This window comes from Anser cygnoides, chromosome 8 (assembly GCF_040182565.1).
Source record: "Anser cygnoides isolate HZ-2024a breed goose chromosome 8, Taihu_goose_T2T_genome, whole genome shotgun sequence".
Taxonomy (NCBI): Eukaryota; Metazoa; Chordata; class Aves; order Anseriformes; family Anatidae; genus Anser; species Anser cygnoides.
This window is the reverse complement of record NC_089880.1, coordinates 18,399,940-18,418,202: the sequence shown is the minus strand read 5'-3', so window position 1 is coordinate 18,418,202 and position 18,263 is coordinate 18,399,940. Positions and strand designations below refer to the sequence as shown.

Sequence of the window (18,263 nt, the reverse complement as noted above, 5' to 3'; positions counted from 1 at the left end):
TGGGTATCTTACAAACTTCAACTATATTAATTTTTCTGAAATTATTATTTTGACTTTTGAAAATGAAATATTGGAGCTCTCAAATCAACAATTTCTGTTTTTTGAGGACAATGCATGCCATCATATTAAGATCAGAGGCCTATAAGAGTTGTATTGGTCCTGCTTTAATTTAGATAATCTTTAGTATAACATTTGATGACAACATTGCAATGGAAATGAACTAGAAAGCGAATTTAAACTACCACCTCGTCCAAAACTACTCGTGATTTTCAGTCCTTACTTTTCTGTCAGAATTATATTCAGCTTCCCAAAGATGAAGGACCTCGGCCTCTGCCAACTCTGAGTTTTTATGACTGTTCACAGCAATGCTTTCAAAATTTTGTTAAAATGAATTAGCAGCTAGCAGTGTGTAAAAGTTCTCAGTCATCCAAATTACAAAGGTAGTAATTGGGTACAGCACTTGTTGACCAGGCATAGGACTTTTTTTTTTTTTTTAATATCTCTCTGTATCTATGTAAACGTATTATTAATGTTCTTGGAAGCTGGGATTAACAATATCAGATAAAGCAAGAAGAAAGACACTGTAGAGATGATTAGCCTCTGAAGAAAGCGATGGTGGGAAAGTTCCTAGTGTAAGCCTTATTAATTGCTTACTAATGAAGCTGAAGTCTAGACTGAAGGTGCAGGCATTCATCCAGTAACAGTTCACTCAGCACGCAAAGTAAAACAGAACAGAAAATTGAATAGGCCACCTCAAGGTCCATAGGCCGCCATCACTCTAGGAAAGAAGAGTGTGAAGAGCTGTTGTTCGATGTACCACAGAAAACGTGACAGGAAGGCTTTTAGTAGCACATAAGCAATAGTCCTGTGTAGTTAGTCAACAAATGGTCATTTTATTCTAATAGCAAAGCACATTAGGAGATATGATTTTCAGTACAATGTAGTCGCACCATGAAAATGTTAGCAACACTGCTACTCTTGCGCTGCACTTAACTGGATCTGCAAAAAAGTTCCAGACTGTACAATTGATAATAGGGCTAAACGAAATTTCCACCTCTCCTTTTAGGTTTCAGACAGCAAACAGAATTGAAGGTAGTCATCAGACATGTGCCAAAGTGTCTGGAAAAAATCTGTGGAGTCAGCAAACAGTGTATTCTGTATTTCACATACATAGCTTTGCAGATGATCATCTCTTCCAAAAACAGTGGAACTCCTAATAGCCACTTGTATTTAGCGTGCTGTCCAAACAAACATAAGCGAGCAGGACTGAAGTTCTCAGCTACTTCCATGGTACAAATGCACATTACCGGGGACACAACAGCTGTGGTCAACATACTCTGTCCTTTCCTCCCATTTTTCTCAGTTACAGAGCATAAATACTTATAATAACATATAAAACCAACTAAATTGTTTCAGAACTTCTCAAACTTAACTTTTTTTTTTTTTTCCTGTTAAATAAGCACTGGATTAAGATCAAACACCTAAAATACTGCTTCCAAACTGAGTAATGTGCTGTACACCAGATTATGTAATAAATCACTTGAATGTTATTTTAGAGAGGTTAGATTTGCTGATTACTGCACTAATTTAGGGAAAAATTAATAATTCAGAAGCTCTACTGGTATTTAGAGATGGCTGATCATGCTTATAGAGCTTAAACTTTCCAACAAAAAGCTGAATTTCTCCCACACTAACTGCTAAGAAGTAAAGTTTACCCTGCTTTCTTTTTAAAATTAAAAATGGGTATTGCTTCTGAGGAAGCATAAACAAAAACATGCGGAAAAGAGCAGCATAGTGAAAACAGTTTTCTAAAAATAGAAAGATGGATTTTTTTTTTTTTTTAAAAAACTGTAGTCAACACAAGACAGCTGGGAATCCTGAAAGACAAACACTTCCAGTGTGCAGACTTTCTCTAATGTTCTAGGAGCAATTTAAGAATTTTTCCAGTTCTTCCATCTCAAATATAAGCCATCAATTCTTCCTGATTAGAACAGGCTGTCTAAGCTTTTTGTCTCTAAGAGCAAATGTGCAAGAGACCACTGAATCCTACTCTGCTGTGTAATTTTTTTTGTCATTGGAATGCATAATCTTACATAAACATTGTTGGCTACCTTTTTTTTCTGTTGGAGTTTGGGTGAAAAACTAATAGATTGCTAAGGTATGTGTTAAATATTGACCCAAATCTATCAAAAACATCTAATTTAACATGTTGGATATAACATGGAAACATACGATCTCAGTTATTGAAGAAGCTGGGTAGCAGAGCAGGGATAAGGTCTCAGAGCATTCATGTATCAACTTGAAGGATTATAACTGATTTGTAATTCAAGAACTGTTGACTCTCTTCTATCTCCTTTAGATTCTGGACACAACCTATCACCAAATTTTTAAGTCTCTTGATATTTCACCATTCTCAGAAACACAAGACCTACTGCTACTGCAGTGGTCTGATAATCGTTCATATAAAGAAGGCTATTATCTTTTCACATACAAAAAAGTTAGTAAAGCAATAAAACAGAATGAAAGTAAAAGTCCGCATCTGTCTCTGGCAATGTATTTTAACTTCTCCCCATTTCTGCATCAAACAATGATTTTTCAGCCTTCCTAGTAGATTCATGTCTGGGTTATTTTGGGAGAAGGCTCTTGACACAGCTGATAGACATGAGATGCAGAAAATGGCTATGGCTCTGGCAACTGGATTATTTGAGATGTTCTCAAAAATGATGAATTTTGTCATGGAATGATTCTACTATTTTCCAGGCAAAACGAAGACTATACCATTAAGCCATTTACAGCTCCCTGTTCTATATTGTCTTAAGCAACCCGCTGCAGAATTTCACAACTATGCTGATGAAAAATCTCATTTCCATCTCTGTTTATTTATGGACAATTCTAATGCTGTTCTTGGAGCAAGCATAGTTCATGTCCATGGTTCTGCATAGTTCTTCTGCCTACCCACAAATTTTGCCCTCTGCTTCACTTACAAAGCTCAGAAAGGCCCTTCGCTTTGGTAGGATAAATAAACTGTCTCAGAATACAGTAATTTGAGTAACCTTTTCGGCATCTATTCCCATTTGAGTCCTTCTGGAATACAAATGCCTAGAACTCTGTGGGCTACTTAGATAAAGTCTTCTCGTGCTTTGTACAGTAGCATTAACATGACACCTTCCCTCCTGCATTCTAGAATTTCACTCATTTTTAACAGCCTTATAATGCTTTCCTTTCAAGGAGATCTGGCAGTGGCTTTCCTTCTATTGCCAGCTGCAAAGCTGTAAGTTTACAGTAGGATTTATTGTTTTAATTCCTGCATGCATCAGTCTGAAGTAACAGAAGTGGGGTGAACTGATGCAAAGTGCAGTTTTTAAGATTATCTAAAAGTGCTCAACTTTGTTTCATATACAAATTTAATTCCAGCACTCTTGTGCCTACTTATTAACGAAAATATTACTTAACGATATTCTCTACTACTATATTAACTACTAAGTTAGGAACGTTATTGGTACTTTTATCAAGAAGTAGTCTACATTTAGGCACTATGCGATCATCTCCCCTTTGGGTTAATTTCTGACCCACCTGCATTTTTTGGTACTCATCCCTACCTTCTCCATTTTAGGAGAAAACTAATGTGTTTTTATCCAAAGCTTCATTGAAAACTCTGTATGAATTTTTGCTAAGCTTGGTTTACAACATTAGTCTGCTAAGTAATGCTAAATTATTTAACCTGGCATGTGATCTTTGTCCATTTTTCTGTAACCTTTGCTATTTCTATCAAAATTTGTTTCAAAATTTGTATTAGCTGAGATTTTAAAGGTCTGCATGCCTTTGACAAGCACTGTTTTTAATATTTGTGATATACATGTTACTTCCTAGCTACACAGTGCTTTCTCCAAATTTCCTTGCACTTAACTTGCCATTACAAGCTTCCACCTAACACAGTAATTACCCTCATAACTGTGTGGACAGCATTAAACATTAAATTAACTTCCTCATACATACACCTGGGGCAACGTATTTGTATTTTGACAGATTATCTTACCATAACACCAATGTCCATCTCTCAAAGTTTTTCCTCAGACTTATGCTGATTAACTGTTACTGTGAATAAGTTTTCATACAGTCTTACCTTGGGACCTTCAGGGCCATTTAATCCAGGTACACCAATATCTCCTGGAAAACCCTAAATAAATCAGACAGACAAATGTTTTATAGCCTAGGAATGTTTCCAATGTACTTGTTCTGATTCTGTCCATCCATTTAACAAACTTGAATCACAGAAACAACAACTAAATTTGTTCTACCATTCCCCAAATGTCAAAATACATTAAGTACCCTTGAAAGGCTTGGATAAGTGACGGATTTTAGGCAGCTTTCATTAAACTCATTTTAGCAGATGTCAGTACGGCTTTCAATTCTCTTAACATGAGACTTTTTAACCACTGAGCAACGTTTATAATTAAGCCATTGGACTGGTCTTAATACACAAAGTACACACAAAGCAGCCAGCACCAGGTCCTGTACTCGTAAACTCAGCTTCTTAAAAAACAAAACAAAAAAACAAAACCCACAACCTTAGAGAACATCTAAAGCTTTTTAATCCTTGGCCTCACTTTAAGGACAAGATCATTGCAAGATTAAGAACATAGCAAAAAGCCTTTTGCCTCCAAATCAGCAGGTGCTAATCCAGTTCTGGCTGGCAGTAACTGAAGGTCACCAGCTTGCAGCATTATCCAGAATAAGCTTTGGTGAAGTAGCGTGTGGCATAGGTCCAGCTGTTGGTAAAGAAAACTGTATACGTAAAGGAAATGAATCAACTGAAGTTATCACCTAAAACCATCTGGCCAGTAGACCCTAAGTAGGATACCACGAAGACGCCTTTGGGAGAAGAATCCAATGCTACAACTAGATTCCTTTAAGGAATGAGCACATTTTAAGGGAACAAAGATGAAACAGCTAACCCTTACACAGTGTAAACAGCAGGGAGTTAAATTTCATAAATACCCTGTGAAGAAATAAAATCTTTATATTTGTAGGATACAGCATTGGTAACTGACTCATTAGCTAATGCAGAGCTCGCTCATCACTGGCCTAGATAGCTTTGTTTTGTTTTTAAACATGTAAATTTCACTAAACCTTGCCTATTTGAAAATAGCAAGCTGGCACCAAGAACTTCTTCTGAGTGATTTATTTACTACTACATCTGTGCACATCCAATGCCTACCAGAAAAACTAGTTTCCTTCTTAACAGAACATCACTGCAGAATAAAACTTGTACCTAGCACTCTTTGAATGCATACTTTTCCAGTAACGGAACTGAAAGCATCATAAGTGATCAGAACACCTTAAACAATATCTCAGACCTTCTAGCATAAAGTTCTGTCTTATATCTTCCTATATTAATGCAGGCTAATTCATGGCTTCATTAGAGTTTCAAGGGTCACTTTTTAGGTTCTCTAACCATGAAAAAGGTATAAAAAAAATTGTCTCACTAAGTGGGTAATATTTGGCCATACTATATTCTTCCAGAATAACTGAACTTCAAATACAGCTAATAACCATTTCCAATGATTATTCAAAATCTGTTAAGCATAAACCAAAACAAACAAACAACCACACAACTTACCAGAAAAGTAAAGAGAAATCATAGTAAAGCAAGAGGTTTAGAAAAAAAGACATATCCCTTCACCCTCAACTAGAACAGTACAGCTGTCACATCATAATAGAATAAAAGCTTTTTTTTTTTTTTTTTTTTTACTGTTCTTATTTGTAGGCCTTTCTTCCATTGGGTTTATATAACCTGTTCTTAACAGGATAGAAAGAGAGAGAGGAAGTTATAAGTAGAGATGTAGATATGATGAAAATATTTTTAGGTGCATTTATATAATAGATCAAACACGTTTAAAACATCAAACAATCAAAAAAAATACAAAAACACCTTAGTGTTAGCACTTGAATACTAGCTAGTACTAAAGAAAACCCACTGAAGAACGAAAAAAGAACTGAGCTGAATGTTCAGAATAACTGGAACAGCCCTAACGGACAGCATTTCACAAACATCACGTTGGACATTGCTTTTTTGCCATAAAGCAACTGGTAGAGCCATGCAACAGCTCCAACATGCCTCTAGGTGGCACTTGGCATATTATTCACGTGACAAAGGCACCCAGACGGGTAGCTCGACTTCGTCGTTGAAAATGAGTCGAGATTAAAAACAAACAAACAACAACAAAAAAAAACAACCTTGACACACTGGTGACATTTGGAAGTTTCAAGCCAAATCTTATGAGGTGAGAGCTCTACTGGCCTGACAGCATCAACACTAGCAATGCATTTAAACATTTAAAATCTTGGATCATTTTGTCTTTGCTGTAAAGAATAGTCTAGCAGTTTTCTTGAGCAGTACCACCAATGCAACACAGACGTTACAGCAGTCCTAGAGCACTATATCCAAGCTGGTCTCATATCAGTGAGAGTCCAGGAGATGATTAGAGTAATCCATGACATAGAAAACGTCACTTAAGCCAATTAGAGAAAATGAATAAAGGAGCTCTTAAAACACCTCAGCAATGGCATTTGCCATTCAGACTCTGAGCAGTGAAACGGTATGCATTTCTATTTATACTTAAATTTGCGAAGAATTATTCAGCAGCCAGTTCCGTAGGAAGCCACTCCAGATTAAAAATTATTATTGTTCCATAAGCGAAAGGCTGGGAGATCAATGTATAGCTTCCAGCTGCAACTTAGTTTTCTGCAGAGACTAAGCGGAACAAAGCATCACTTGATATTATAGCTTCTCCAAGGGAAATGTGATGGGCAGATTCTGGTCTTGCTATCAGCCAGAACCCTGACAGCCTGTAGACTACCAATTATTTTCAAAATCTTGCTGCAGAGAGAGGTGGCCTTTTGCCAGCAAAGCACTTTAGAGTTCACTCAGTTTAATCAGACTAGAGAGTGTCAGAAACTACAGTAACCACCTATCTCAACACAAAGGTAGTTTAACCTTGCTATGAAAGTTGCTTTTTGCGCTCAACCATTTGAGCATAAAATTAATTTCATAAATAATACATTTATTGTTCTCATTTACCTATATGATCTTTAATAAACAAAAACGCAGAGATGAGCTGGCTGCTACAACATCAGGGTATGTCTTTTTGTACTGAAATCAGTGTCTCAGAGACGAGGAATCTGCAAATGCTGTTGCTTTTCTTTTGTTTGTTTTCCTGTGTGGCTGCTAACATGGAAGCAGAATATCAGGAATGTTTGGAGATTACACTCACTTTCCACTAGGAATTTTCTTGCATTTGCAGAAGCCCACTCACTCCAAGCAGTTTCCACATGACATTTGCCAGCATCACTATTAGTCACTGGTCCTCACGCCCTCAGCTTCTCAGCAGCCCTCCGAGGGATGGGGATGAGAGCTCTGGTGCGAGAGCAACACAGAGCAAAAATCTCTCCAGGGACTGTGTTAGTCCCTGCAGTTGACAAATGCCCCTTCTCAGAAGCAATTTCATTCAATTGCATGCTGTGTTTCATTTGAATGAGAGTTTACAATGAATTTTCAGAAGCAATACTGACTGAACTTCAGCAAGAAGCTTTATTAGAGCTTCATTAAAACTTATTATCAAATTACCAAAGAAAGATTTCTGCTTAAAACTAAAATCTCTCGGAATTGAGAAAGAGAGAGCTTTAATTTTGTATTCTCAAATAAGAAGCGTTCATTCTTCTGCTGAAAGGACAGGCTATCCAGAGAGACAATTCAATCCAAATAATCTGCTTTCTTCTCCACACGATTTTAGAAATGTCACTATTCACACAGTTACAGGACTTTGCTCTCTGACATTTGTACAACTGTGTGACAATGTCAATAATGTGCCAAGTACAAATAGTAAAGTAGTAAGGAAAAAAAAAAGATTTGAAATGAGCTTTTCTCTGTGTGTACCATTCCAGCCAAAGCTTAATGCCAGCATTTTTAAAGGGCAGAGACAAAACCTTATTTTTTTCCCTACAAACCTTCAATCCTGATTTTGTAAAGGGTGAAGGAAGGAATCTAACAGTATAAATTAAAACCACACGATTGCAATTTGTCAGAGAACAGAAAAAACAGCAATCATGGATTACAGTAAATATCGCAGGCAAGATTCACAATTCACTGTTACTGAGATGTCAGCAGAGTGGTGCTGCTGGCTTGTGCATTTGCTAATTGCACATAGCAGATCCATTCAGTCATGCTCAGCAAGACAGTAGCAACTGCTTTTCTTGTGAGACACGAAGTGTAACGTATCTAGTGTATTCTGCTTCATAGCATGAGCAGATGCTAGAGCAGCCCTTCCAAATACATGTCTTCCACAGACCTGGTTGGCTGCTTTATAACCAAGTGGCTGGCAAGTGACCTGACAGACAGCACAGCAGCACCGGCCTCTGATCAGCGTATTAAAGGTGAAATCTTTATGCATTCTGCAAATCTACAACACAAAAAGGAAAGAGCTTTGGCACGAACTTCAGTGCAAACCTACCCTGAGGGTCAGACAGGACTTCCAGACGGAGCTGGACAGCTACTTTTATGAAGCTTTCCAGTACACAGAACAACACTAAGCAGGTAGATGTATGCTTTTACATTTTCTTCTGACTGATGGTGAAAACAAACACCAAGTGTGAGAATTTCTTAAGGAACAAATATCAGTTTACATACTACTTTTAAAATATCCAGGCTCATTTTCGTGTTACAGGTCCTCCAATAACAGTTAAAAATCTAACATATGAGGAATGGGTCTTCATTCAGGCATGCTTCTAATGATGTGATGGCATGGTTATGCAAAGCCTAAGTGCAGAGGAAAGTCACCAGGAACACATCCGTGCATTTTTAAAATCGATTAACTTTAAAGCTTAGAAGGAATAGTAACTAACTAATGGTTGGTGAAATAATCCTCATGCAAGAGAAAAGACTTGAGCTGAGCAAGATAGTTCCAACAGATGGCCTGGACTCCTTAATGGGAGATTCAGTCCTGGCATCTGCCAACATTAACTCAGAGATTTTAGGTACGGTGGTGCTGCATGCTGTAGGTTGTGTCTATGCTGTCAACTGCATGCCCACACAGATCAGACCACAGCTAGACCCAGGCCCCTCCCCACCCCCAAAGGAAGAAATTTCAAATTTATTTCTTCTAAGATCAACAGCAAAACCCAAGATGCAAAGCAGCACAGGTGTTTAAAAATCGAATAAAAACATTTAAACATTTGCTTGCCTTGCTAGGCAGATTCAGAACTTGAAGAGCAAATATATTGCCCCGGGAAAGCAGCACAAACCAAGTTTGATTTATTTGTATGTACCCTCCTTTCTAGGGGGGTCTCAAGACAGCCCTGCCTGAAAAAGGAAAGTCTCCAAGAAGACAAATGCAAAACACCTACGAAGGTCTGTAAAAACAGCCTAGGACCCAACAGGCAAAGACTGTTTCACTCCGAAAATACAGAACACGGGAGGGTCATCTGGAAAAACATTGTTCAATATCATTAAAAAGGCAAGGAAAACTGAATATTTCTGCAAAAGTAATACACCTAAAAAAAAAAGAACAGAGAGGTACTTATGTCAAGTAAATTTATGAAAGGACACATTAAAGATTCTGTGCAAAGGCAAGCATAAAATATAAACAGTTCTACAGTAAGAACAGCTCTTCAGACATATGCCGGGACATGCAATTAATTCAGCTATAAAATTGTCTTTATTTCTATATTCCTGCCAAGTCATTTACACTTTATTTTGTTTGATGTAATATTGAAAGAGAAGACTATGTTATTACTGCATTCATGGCATTGTCCGCACAACTCAAAACATCATGTGATAAGATAAAACAAGCATTAAAAATAAACTTCCCTCTTTTAAAGTGAGCAACTCAAAGCAACTAGTGATTCACTTAGAAAATATGTGCCTTTTTGACTGTTTACTATGATTTGAATGCATTCTTTTCCTTTTGTAAGCTACTGCCTTCAGCATGAAACAAAGCAGCTGAATCCCATATGAGCACCTTCCCAAAAGAATAAGCTAACAACCTCAGATCAAAACAATGCACAGATGAAGAAAGTTCTATTGAAGATAATGACTAATGCTCCCTCCACTCCAGCTGAAACCTATTTATAATACTCAAAGCACATCTGAAGGAAAGTATCACCACTGTTCATGGGTGAATCACATTCAATGTGATTCATAGAGCAAAATTTACCTATAAATAAAAATATTCTGAATACACACAGAAGCCTGTTAAAACCTTGCCTAATTGTGGGCTTAAAGTGAGACCTGCACCTTCTAGTTGCTATACATAAAAAAAAAAGCTCTCAAAAAGCTGGCATTTCTGCATTTTTTTCCTTTTTTTTTTTAATGAATAACAAAGCAGGAAAACATGCAAACACAGATGAAGAATACACTCTGTCAAGCGTTCACTAAAGATATCCAGTGCTTTGTGAGCAGCAAGCATTCAGGCATACAACAAAACTGAGCTCTGTGGCAATATACCCAGAAGAGAATTTTGCTTGACGCTGCAGCAATCTTACACTTGGCAGCCCCACCTCCTACAGCCACCCCGACAGCGAGCAGAGACCTCTGTCCCTTCCCCACCTGCTCCTGCTGGTCAGCACTGCAGTTCCCAAACAGAGCTACGAGTGGGTGGCTTATTTCAATGTCAGCTTGGTGCACCCAAGCTGAACAGCTACAGAGGAAAGATTTAGAAAGCAATTCACTGCTGACCTGCATATAAAAAGCCAAGACCCTGGGAGAATGAGCAAAGCCTGCCAGGCTTGCTCCCACTAATGCGGGAGCCCTGTTTGACCAGCCTGTTTTGTGAAAGAAACAGGATTAGTGATCATAGAATGGGTTAGGTTGGGAGGGACCTTAAAGACCATCTAGTTCTGACCCCTTGCCACAGGCAGGGACATCTCTCACTAGACCAGGCTGCTCAAAGCCCCATCTAGCCTGTCCTTGTTGGCCAGCAGGATTTTCTTGTAGGAAAACCTGCACTCGTCACTCGTATTTCATATACCAAAATTATTACAGAACTTCTGAAATTTCCAGTTTGTTCAAGATCCTGGTATACTGCTGTCCAACCTCCCTTCTACTTCTTTTATTTTGCCATATGGTGACCATGCTTTTTGTGTGTATGCGTAATACAGTCAAAACTTTTTTTTTTTTTTACTTTATATGGATCTGCCTTGTGTGACTAAAACCAAGTGAAACACTGCTTTGTAGTTTTAAACCTTATGTTTTGTAGACAAATATTCAAAGGAAAACACCTGCTTTAATTACATGCTTTGATTACTTAACATGAAGCACTTTATTTGCCTTCTAATGGCTGAAGCAATTCCGCACCCCTGAGCAAAAGGAAATGGTGAGATTGTCAGACAGGAAGATTTCCTGTACAACCTGCCGTGAGGGTACTAACCCTGAGTGACGAATTTCTCCCCAGGCCTAAAGGAATAGCATGCTTGGGTTGGAATAAGGTTCAAGACCAACAGCTGGATACTAACCTGTTGCAGGTCTTCCTTGCTGGCAGCTATACAAAGAGGATAATGCAGGAACATCTTATGCTAACAGCAAAGAGGATCACAAAATATGAGATCCTGAGCCACAGAAAGAGGCAGCTCTGGGCAGCATGCACAGGCTTTGTGCATTTTTCATTGTAACTGAAGGGCATGAAAATAATCTCTTGCCATTGACTAAAACATGTTGGCGTTGCCTAAAAAGACTGTCTTGTTTTACTACCACGCATTTCCCAGTGAGTTTTCTCTCAATGAGGGGTCACATCCAACAAGAAAATCTGTGTTATCTAGGACTTAGAGGAGCTATAATAGCAAATCAGGTGATAAAACCCAATAATTTGTTCTGTGAAGATCAGAACCCTTCAGTTCCCCCTTATGAAAGGCAGAGGAGATACACTCCCAGAGTTAAATCTTGTAAGGCAGGACAACCATTATTGCTAAAACATAGTCCAAATGTATTAAAAAAAAAAAAAAGTAAATACACCTGGTTAAAAAAAATCTGATTTTTTTCCTTTTACCTTTCCAGCACGGATACACATATATTGTATGTGTGTGGGTGTCCAGCAGCATTTTTTCCAATAGCCCATGGTATAAATGCCAAAGAGCACCCAAATGGAATGATTCAGGGACAGAATTAGTTTCTATGTACACTTCCATAATACTAATTATTATGCCCTGTTCTTGGGCAACTGCTGAGACAGATTAAAGTGCTTTGCAATGCTTCCTACGTAACCAGTGTTTATTCTTTGCATTCCTTCCAAATACAGTTATTTTGTAAGAGATAAATATGCAACCAGGCTTGAAGAATCCAATTTTTAGAATCCTGTAGAATTCATGTGTTCAAGACATCACATGAGCCCCATTTAAGGTGTAAGCCATAACACCTGGTTTCAGATAAGAACTAATCTGAATCAAATAAGTGAATGAGGCACTTGTTTTATTCAAGAATTGCACATATTAATATTTTGCATTAAAAATATGCGCTAGAATCTTTCGTACTTTAGGGAGTAGAACACAAGCACTGGAAATAACTGATTAAGAAGTGCTCTCCGATTCAATTAAGACACCAATCTTAGAGGTAAAGGTGTTTGCTTCACAGATTTCTGTAATTCAGAACTAAGTAACATTCAGTTTATATCTATCAAGCAACTTCTTACCTCAGGACCTGGTGGACCCAATGGTCCATGGGATCCAGGATCTCCAATTTTTCCCTTAAAAAAGGAAAACATATTTGTGATATATGTATTTTTTAAACAACAGATTGTTATTAAGATTTTAAACACATTTTATACCTTCTTCTATTTGGATATAAATTCTAGTTCTTCATATCTCATTCAAGTCACAATAATATATATATATATATTTATTTTTTTTCAGAAAAATAAAACTGGGTGCTTTGGAATGGTCCACACAGTTGTATAAAGCAAAACTTGAAATATATAGCTGTTTTCATAATAAAAAATCACACATTGTTTAAAAGTTAAGGAAATAAGTCTTATAGATATTGCTTTATAAACCTACCTCTCTAGCTTAACTGTTCATTCATGTCCAAGACAGTTAATGGCAGTTTTGCAATTACTGTTGCAAATATTATTAATTATACGAATATTATTAATACTATAATTTGCCCAATAGCAAAATTGGGCCCTACCTGCATGTTATAGTGACTCCATTATATACAAATATTTACACACCTAAAAACTGAACAAAATTTTTCTCAAAAGTCTACCTTTTCTTCCACATTTTTGAACGTTTACTGCTGCTGCCATCACTGTGTGTTCACTGAGCTAAATTCAACCTTGACCTTGAAAAATCTTTTTTTCATTTTTTTATGAAAATGATTGTAATGTGAATGCATTCTACAATGTTACTTGAAGGACTGAAGTCTCTTATCTTAATTTAACAGAAGTCAAGATGCTGATCACATTCAGTTGGTGCCTAAAATCTACACCTGATCAGGAAAAGGCTGATGCACATGTTTATCTTTAAGTACAAATAGGCCAAGCTTTCCCACATAAGCTTAAGTAAACTTGCATAAGTCTTTTTGTAGTATTAGAGTTTATAATATAAATTCTCTGAGACAAAAAGCTATTCCTGTCGAGTCTAAAGGACCATGATAAAAACTAAGACTGGAGTTATTAATCTTTTAAAAACATTAGGTATTGGCTGCTTTAAATTATACACAAGAAAAGAGGCTGCTAGTAGTGCTAAAAACAGCTGAGGAAAAAGCCAGGTAAGCCTTTCATGCCTCAACATTTATAAACCTAGCAGAAATGCTAGCACTACACAGATGCTTTTAAAGTTGCTACAAATCAGTAAATACTTGAATTCATGACTACTCCCATCCCTGTGAGAAATGACTGACCAGTATTAATGAGTATTAATTAATCCCACACTCTCTCCAAATCCACCTAGCCCTAATGGTCATCTTGGCAGCTCCCAGAACTCTCAGCTGGATTTGTTTCAAACATTACCAACATGTCTATTCCCCCAGCAAAATGAGTGTCAAAGAATAACTAATGTAATAAGAAGTCCCATATTAAAATCTGACACACATACTAAACTCTGTGATATTGTCTCACACATGCTAGGATCTGACTCATTCTAAATAGAAACAAAAGCAGCTTAGACCTTATTCTTCATGCTTTTTGATGTAGGTAGCTTCTAGAGGATTACATGCAGTGTGAGCATAAGATACAAAGAAGTATCAAACATAATAATATGCAGTGATATATTGAAAGCAAAACTTTATGTCTAAACTTACTGGGGGTCCTGGTTTTCCTCTGATCCCTGGGGGTCCTGGTAAACCAGGAGCACCCTGAAAAAAGAAAGCCATTAAATGCAAATGAAAATATATTGTTGTTACATTAGAAGCAATAGATCACTACACTTTGCCACCTGAAACATTCTTCAAAATAACCGTAGGATCAGAAGTGACTTCTAACATTAAACTCTTAACAAAAGAGTTCTCACAGGATGTGCTATTTCAGAGACTTTTGATGTACTAGTCACATAGGAAAGAAGATAGTGTTTCATCGTATGAAGGAGAACACCAGATCATGTGCAGCTGCTAACCACAGTTGATCCAGGTGAGGTGCAGATGAACAGCAAGGTTCAAGGGAAAGCATTTTTTACAATAGTTTCTTAGCAGGTTTCATATTACACCATAATTATTTTCTTGTTTGATGCATCTCAGACAGCAGCCATTATTCTGCCCATGCCCTTTACTTGTCTTCGCTCATTACTTTCCCCAACTAAGTTTTAATTAGCATAGTATTTCTTTAAAAAGTGTTAATTCAGTGGCATCCAGTAACTACTGCATTCTTCTTTTACGCAGCTGAGTTATTGTATTGTAATACTCAGAAACCTAAAGAAATGTCTGAAAAGGGACAATTTTTTAGAACAATGCAACTATAAGTTACCTTGTCTCCTGGGTACCCCTGGTCTCCTGGATCTCCTGCAAGGCCGTGCTCACCCTAAACAACATATTTTATACAGACATATTTCTAGTTTAGAATGGAGTAGTTCTCGGAAAAGGAGAAAGATGAATTCAATATTTAATATTTAAAACTAACATGGATCTTTGAATGACAATGCAGTATGTGGTCCTGAAGCACCTGCTCCATGAAACCCTACAGACATAGCAATGAGCTACTCTTATGTCCAGTACTCTGTCCAAAAGCTTGTTCAAAGTATCAGATCCTGAAGTATTTTTAAGAAATACAAGTTGAAAGAGAGAAATCAAAAGGAAAATAGAAGGCTTTGTCAAGCAGGTTATTTTCAAGATTTGATGACAGGGGTTTGAAAGAACTACATCTCTGGGATAACGGAAATATTTAAATCACCTTATCACCTTTCATTCCGGGCTGTCCCATACTCCCTGGGAGACCCTATTAAAATGAAGAAAACAAAAATCCAATGTATTCCAATAATTTGGAAAGCAGCATAGGCACTTGGCTGTGGGAATGTTCGACACCATACCATAGGCCCTGGAATTCCTGATGGTCCACTTGGTCCTGCTGGCCCAATGTCACCCTAAGAGACAGGAAGAAAGGTGGCTACATTAAACATTTGATGAAGTGGAGAGACTGGTAATTGTAGCATTTCCTGTACCACATAGATAAACCAAAATTGTTTTCAGACTAATTTCTCATGGAAAAAGCATTCATATTATAAACCCTTCATCTTATAGCTCCCATGTACATGAACAGAAACACCAGGAATCAAACTTCCATCTTTTCCTGCAGATGACGTATCCAAGAGAAGATAGAGCTGCATTGTGCAGCGCAGAATAAGGAAGCTTTCCTTTGTACTACAGCTGCACATTCAGTGGCTATTCACTCTGTCCTGAGGGTTACATGACAACACTATGCTGTAAGCATCAAATTTGGCTTAAAGGAATTATTCTACTGCCAATTATGACATGGAATAAAAAGTGACTTTTTCTAGGATTTCTCATCTCTCCATTACTTCTTTAAGCTAAAAAGGAGATGGGATTCTCCCCAAATACTAAGTGTGCAATCTTAACCTAAGATGAGCATGCTAACTTCTTCTGTTCTTATGTACCTTCAAGCTGTTCTTACCTGCCTCCTTTGTGGGATTTAAATCTACAGTTTCATGACAAATGAAAAATGAACCAGAATTTAAAAAAAAAAATAAGAATTTTAAATGATCAACACAGCAAGCGATAATATTAAAGATTGTGAACTAAATATAAGAAATGATCCAGCAATAACTAAAGCTGTATTACAGAGATAAAAGGAAATCTACTTTCTGCATATTCTACCTCTGGGAAAAAAAAAAAGGCAATGTTACACCTCTGTGACTATGCAAGAATTTAGCAACAAACATGAATACAGAAACCTTTAGTCACTTGCTGAAAGTGACATGAAAAAGCTGAGGTGGACCTACCAATTCCCAGTTCAGCACACGTTATTCTCTGGAGGTCCTTTATGTAATGTTAGCACAAACATTTTTCTGCAGCCATTATCAACCTCATGGATTGCTGAAGGAAAAGGAAGAACATCTTGTCTTCCCAGTGGTGCTTGGTACAACTCCTAGGAAGATTGCCGCTCTGTATTGCTTCATAATTCAATAACTGCTTATAGACTATGTCGTCACATTAGCTCGTGCCAAGATAAATCAAATATAGTATTGTCTCTTACTTGAGCTGTACATATTAGTTCAGCAAGACATTGCTGTATTAAAGATACCATGTGTCGAAACATGTACTTATAGTAACAAGACCTTTCATTGACTGAAAAAGCAGAGAGCTGGGAAATTTAGCTTACAAAAGCAATGGGAAGGAATTCCAAAACAGGAACAAAATTCAGGTTAATGAAAGTCCTGCCACAGTCTCCAGAGATATTGCCTGGCCTAATTAACAGCAAAGAGATGGAACTACACAAAAATGAAACTATCTCAAAGGACATCAACCTTATTCCCAACTTTCACACTTGTGTTGAACTTCAGGCATGAGGAAGGTCTGAAAACCTTCTGCCTCTATTAAATTTGATAACCTTTCCTTCCACTTGGCGTTCACATAGAAAAAAGGAAGGAAACTGTCACATTTTCTACCCTAACGTGAAGATGCAGAGTTGAGGTCACTGATAAGAAAAGAGTTGAATAAGGAAGTCTGTCAATTTTTGAAATTGACCTCTGTCTACATCAGCATTGCTTTATGTTAGCACACATCGATCAGTTTTAAAATCTGCTAGTAGAAAGGAAACAAATTACTTCAGCTACAAAAAGCATACAACAAGTTAAACTAAAACCAAGTTTCTTTTACCTGTCAAAAAGACAGGATATCAGCAAAGGAAAACTAATGTTTCCTAGTATTAGGATTTTTTTTATTATCATCATTATTTTTAAAGAAAAAAACGTTTAAAAAGGCTAGCTCTGATAACTGTACTTGCAAGTTTTCTCAAAATCCTTGTCTTACGAAAACTCCTGGCCTTGCAAATCTTGAGACTGACTGCTCAGCAAGCCAAAGCTCTGAGCTTGGCAACAGTTTTGTATATTTAGAAAGTCATAGAAAGAAGGAATTCTTGGACACAGCTTGCCAATGCTGCTTGCTTTGCCATTCTTCTCCTGAACAAACACAAAAATATAATTAGCTCTTGACAATGCATACAGCTGGGCTGGACAAGCTATTTGAATTCATGTTGGGTTCTGCCAGAATAATATTACATTCAATCTCATGTTCAACACTGTATCTTGTAACGATGTAATGTGTATTATTGTATAATTCACTAAGTTTTTTAGGACAAATGTTGAGATCTCTAGCTCTTTACTCAGTTTTAAATGGCAACTGGCCTTTGCGTGAGCAAGGGCCATGTAAAAACAGAGGCCAGAGGTGTACAAAACCATTTGGTTTAGTACAGGAACAGGACTACACAACAGAAATTGTGCTTGGTGGTGGTAGGGTCAGCTGAAATTCCTCTTCGTGAAACTCTGCTACAGTTTAAAGAGCACAATGGACCCTTGTAAAAAAACAAAAAACAAACCTCTGAAACAAAGCAGAGCTTTTCTAATTATCTTACTGACTGGGAAGCTGGGAACCAGAGCACCAGTATGATGCAGTGCAGAGACACGAACAGATGGTGCGTAATAATAAATGTTGCTGATCATGCTTATACACTGTGTTAGCATCTACACAAGAATCATTAGGACAATTAGATACTGGAGTTCTCTTTAGCTGTATTCTGAACTTATTTCAAAATTCCAGGTAGGTTTTCCAATGC

At 37.3% G+C, this 18,263-nt stretch overlaps 1 protein-coding gene across 3 annotated transcripts in view; it reads right to left on the bottom strand.

The window, feature by feature from the left end:
- The window catches only part of COL24A1 (collagen type XXIV alpha 1 chain), a 134,972-nt gene that overhangs the window by 69,187 nt on the left and 47,522 nt on the right, over positions 1-18,263 (bottom strand). For all 3 annotated transcript variants that reach the window (XM_048059107.2, XM_048059108.2, XM_013177986.3), the window contains exons 15-20: positions 15,502-15,555; positions 15,366-15,410; positions 14,943-14,996; positions 14,285-14,338; positions 12,678-12,731; positions 4,124-4,177 (exon numbers count right to left, since the gene is read on the bottom strand). In XM_048059107.2, the coding sequence (XP_047915064.2) occupies positions 4,124-4,177; positions 12,678-12,731; positions 14,285-14,338; positions 14,943-14,996; positions 15,366-15,410; positions 15,502-15,555 (315 nt within the window). The remainder of the gene's footprint in view (positions 1-4,123; positions 4,178-12,677; positions 12,732-14,284; positions 14,339-14,942; positions 14,997-15,365; positions 15,411-15,501; positions 15,556-18,263) is intronic.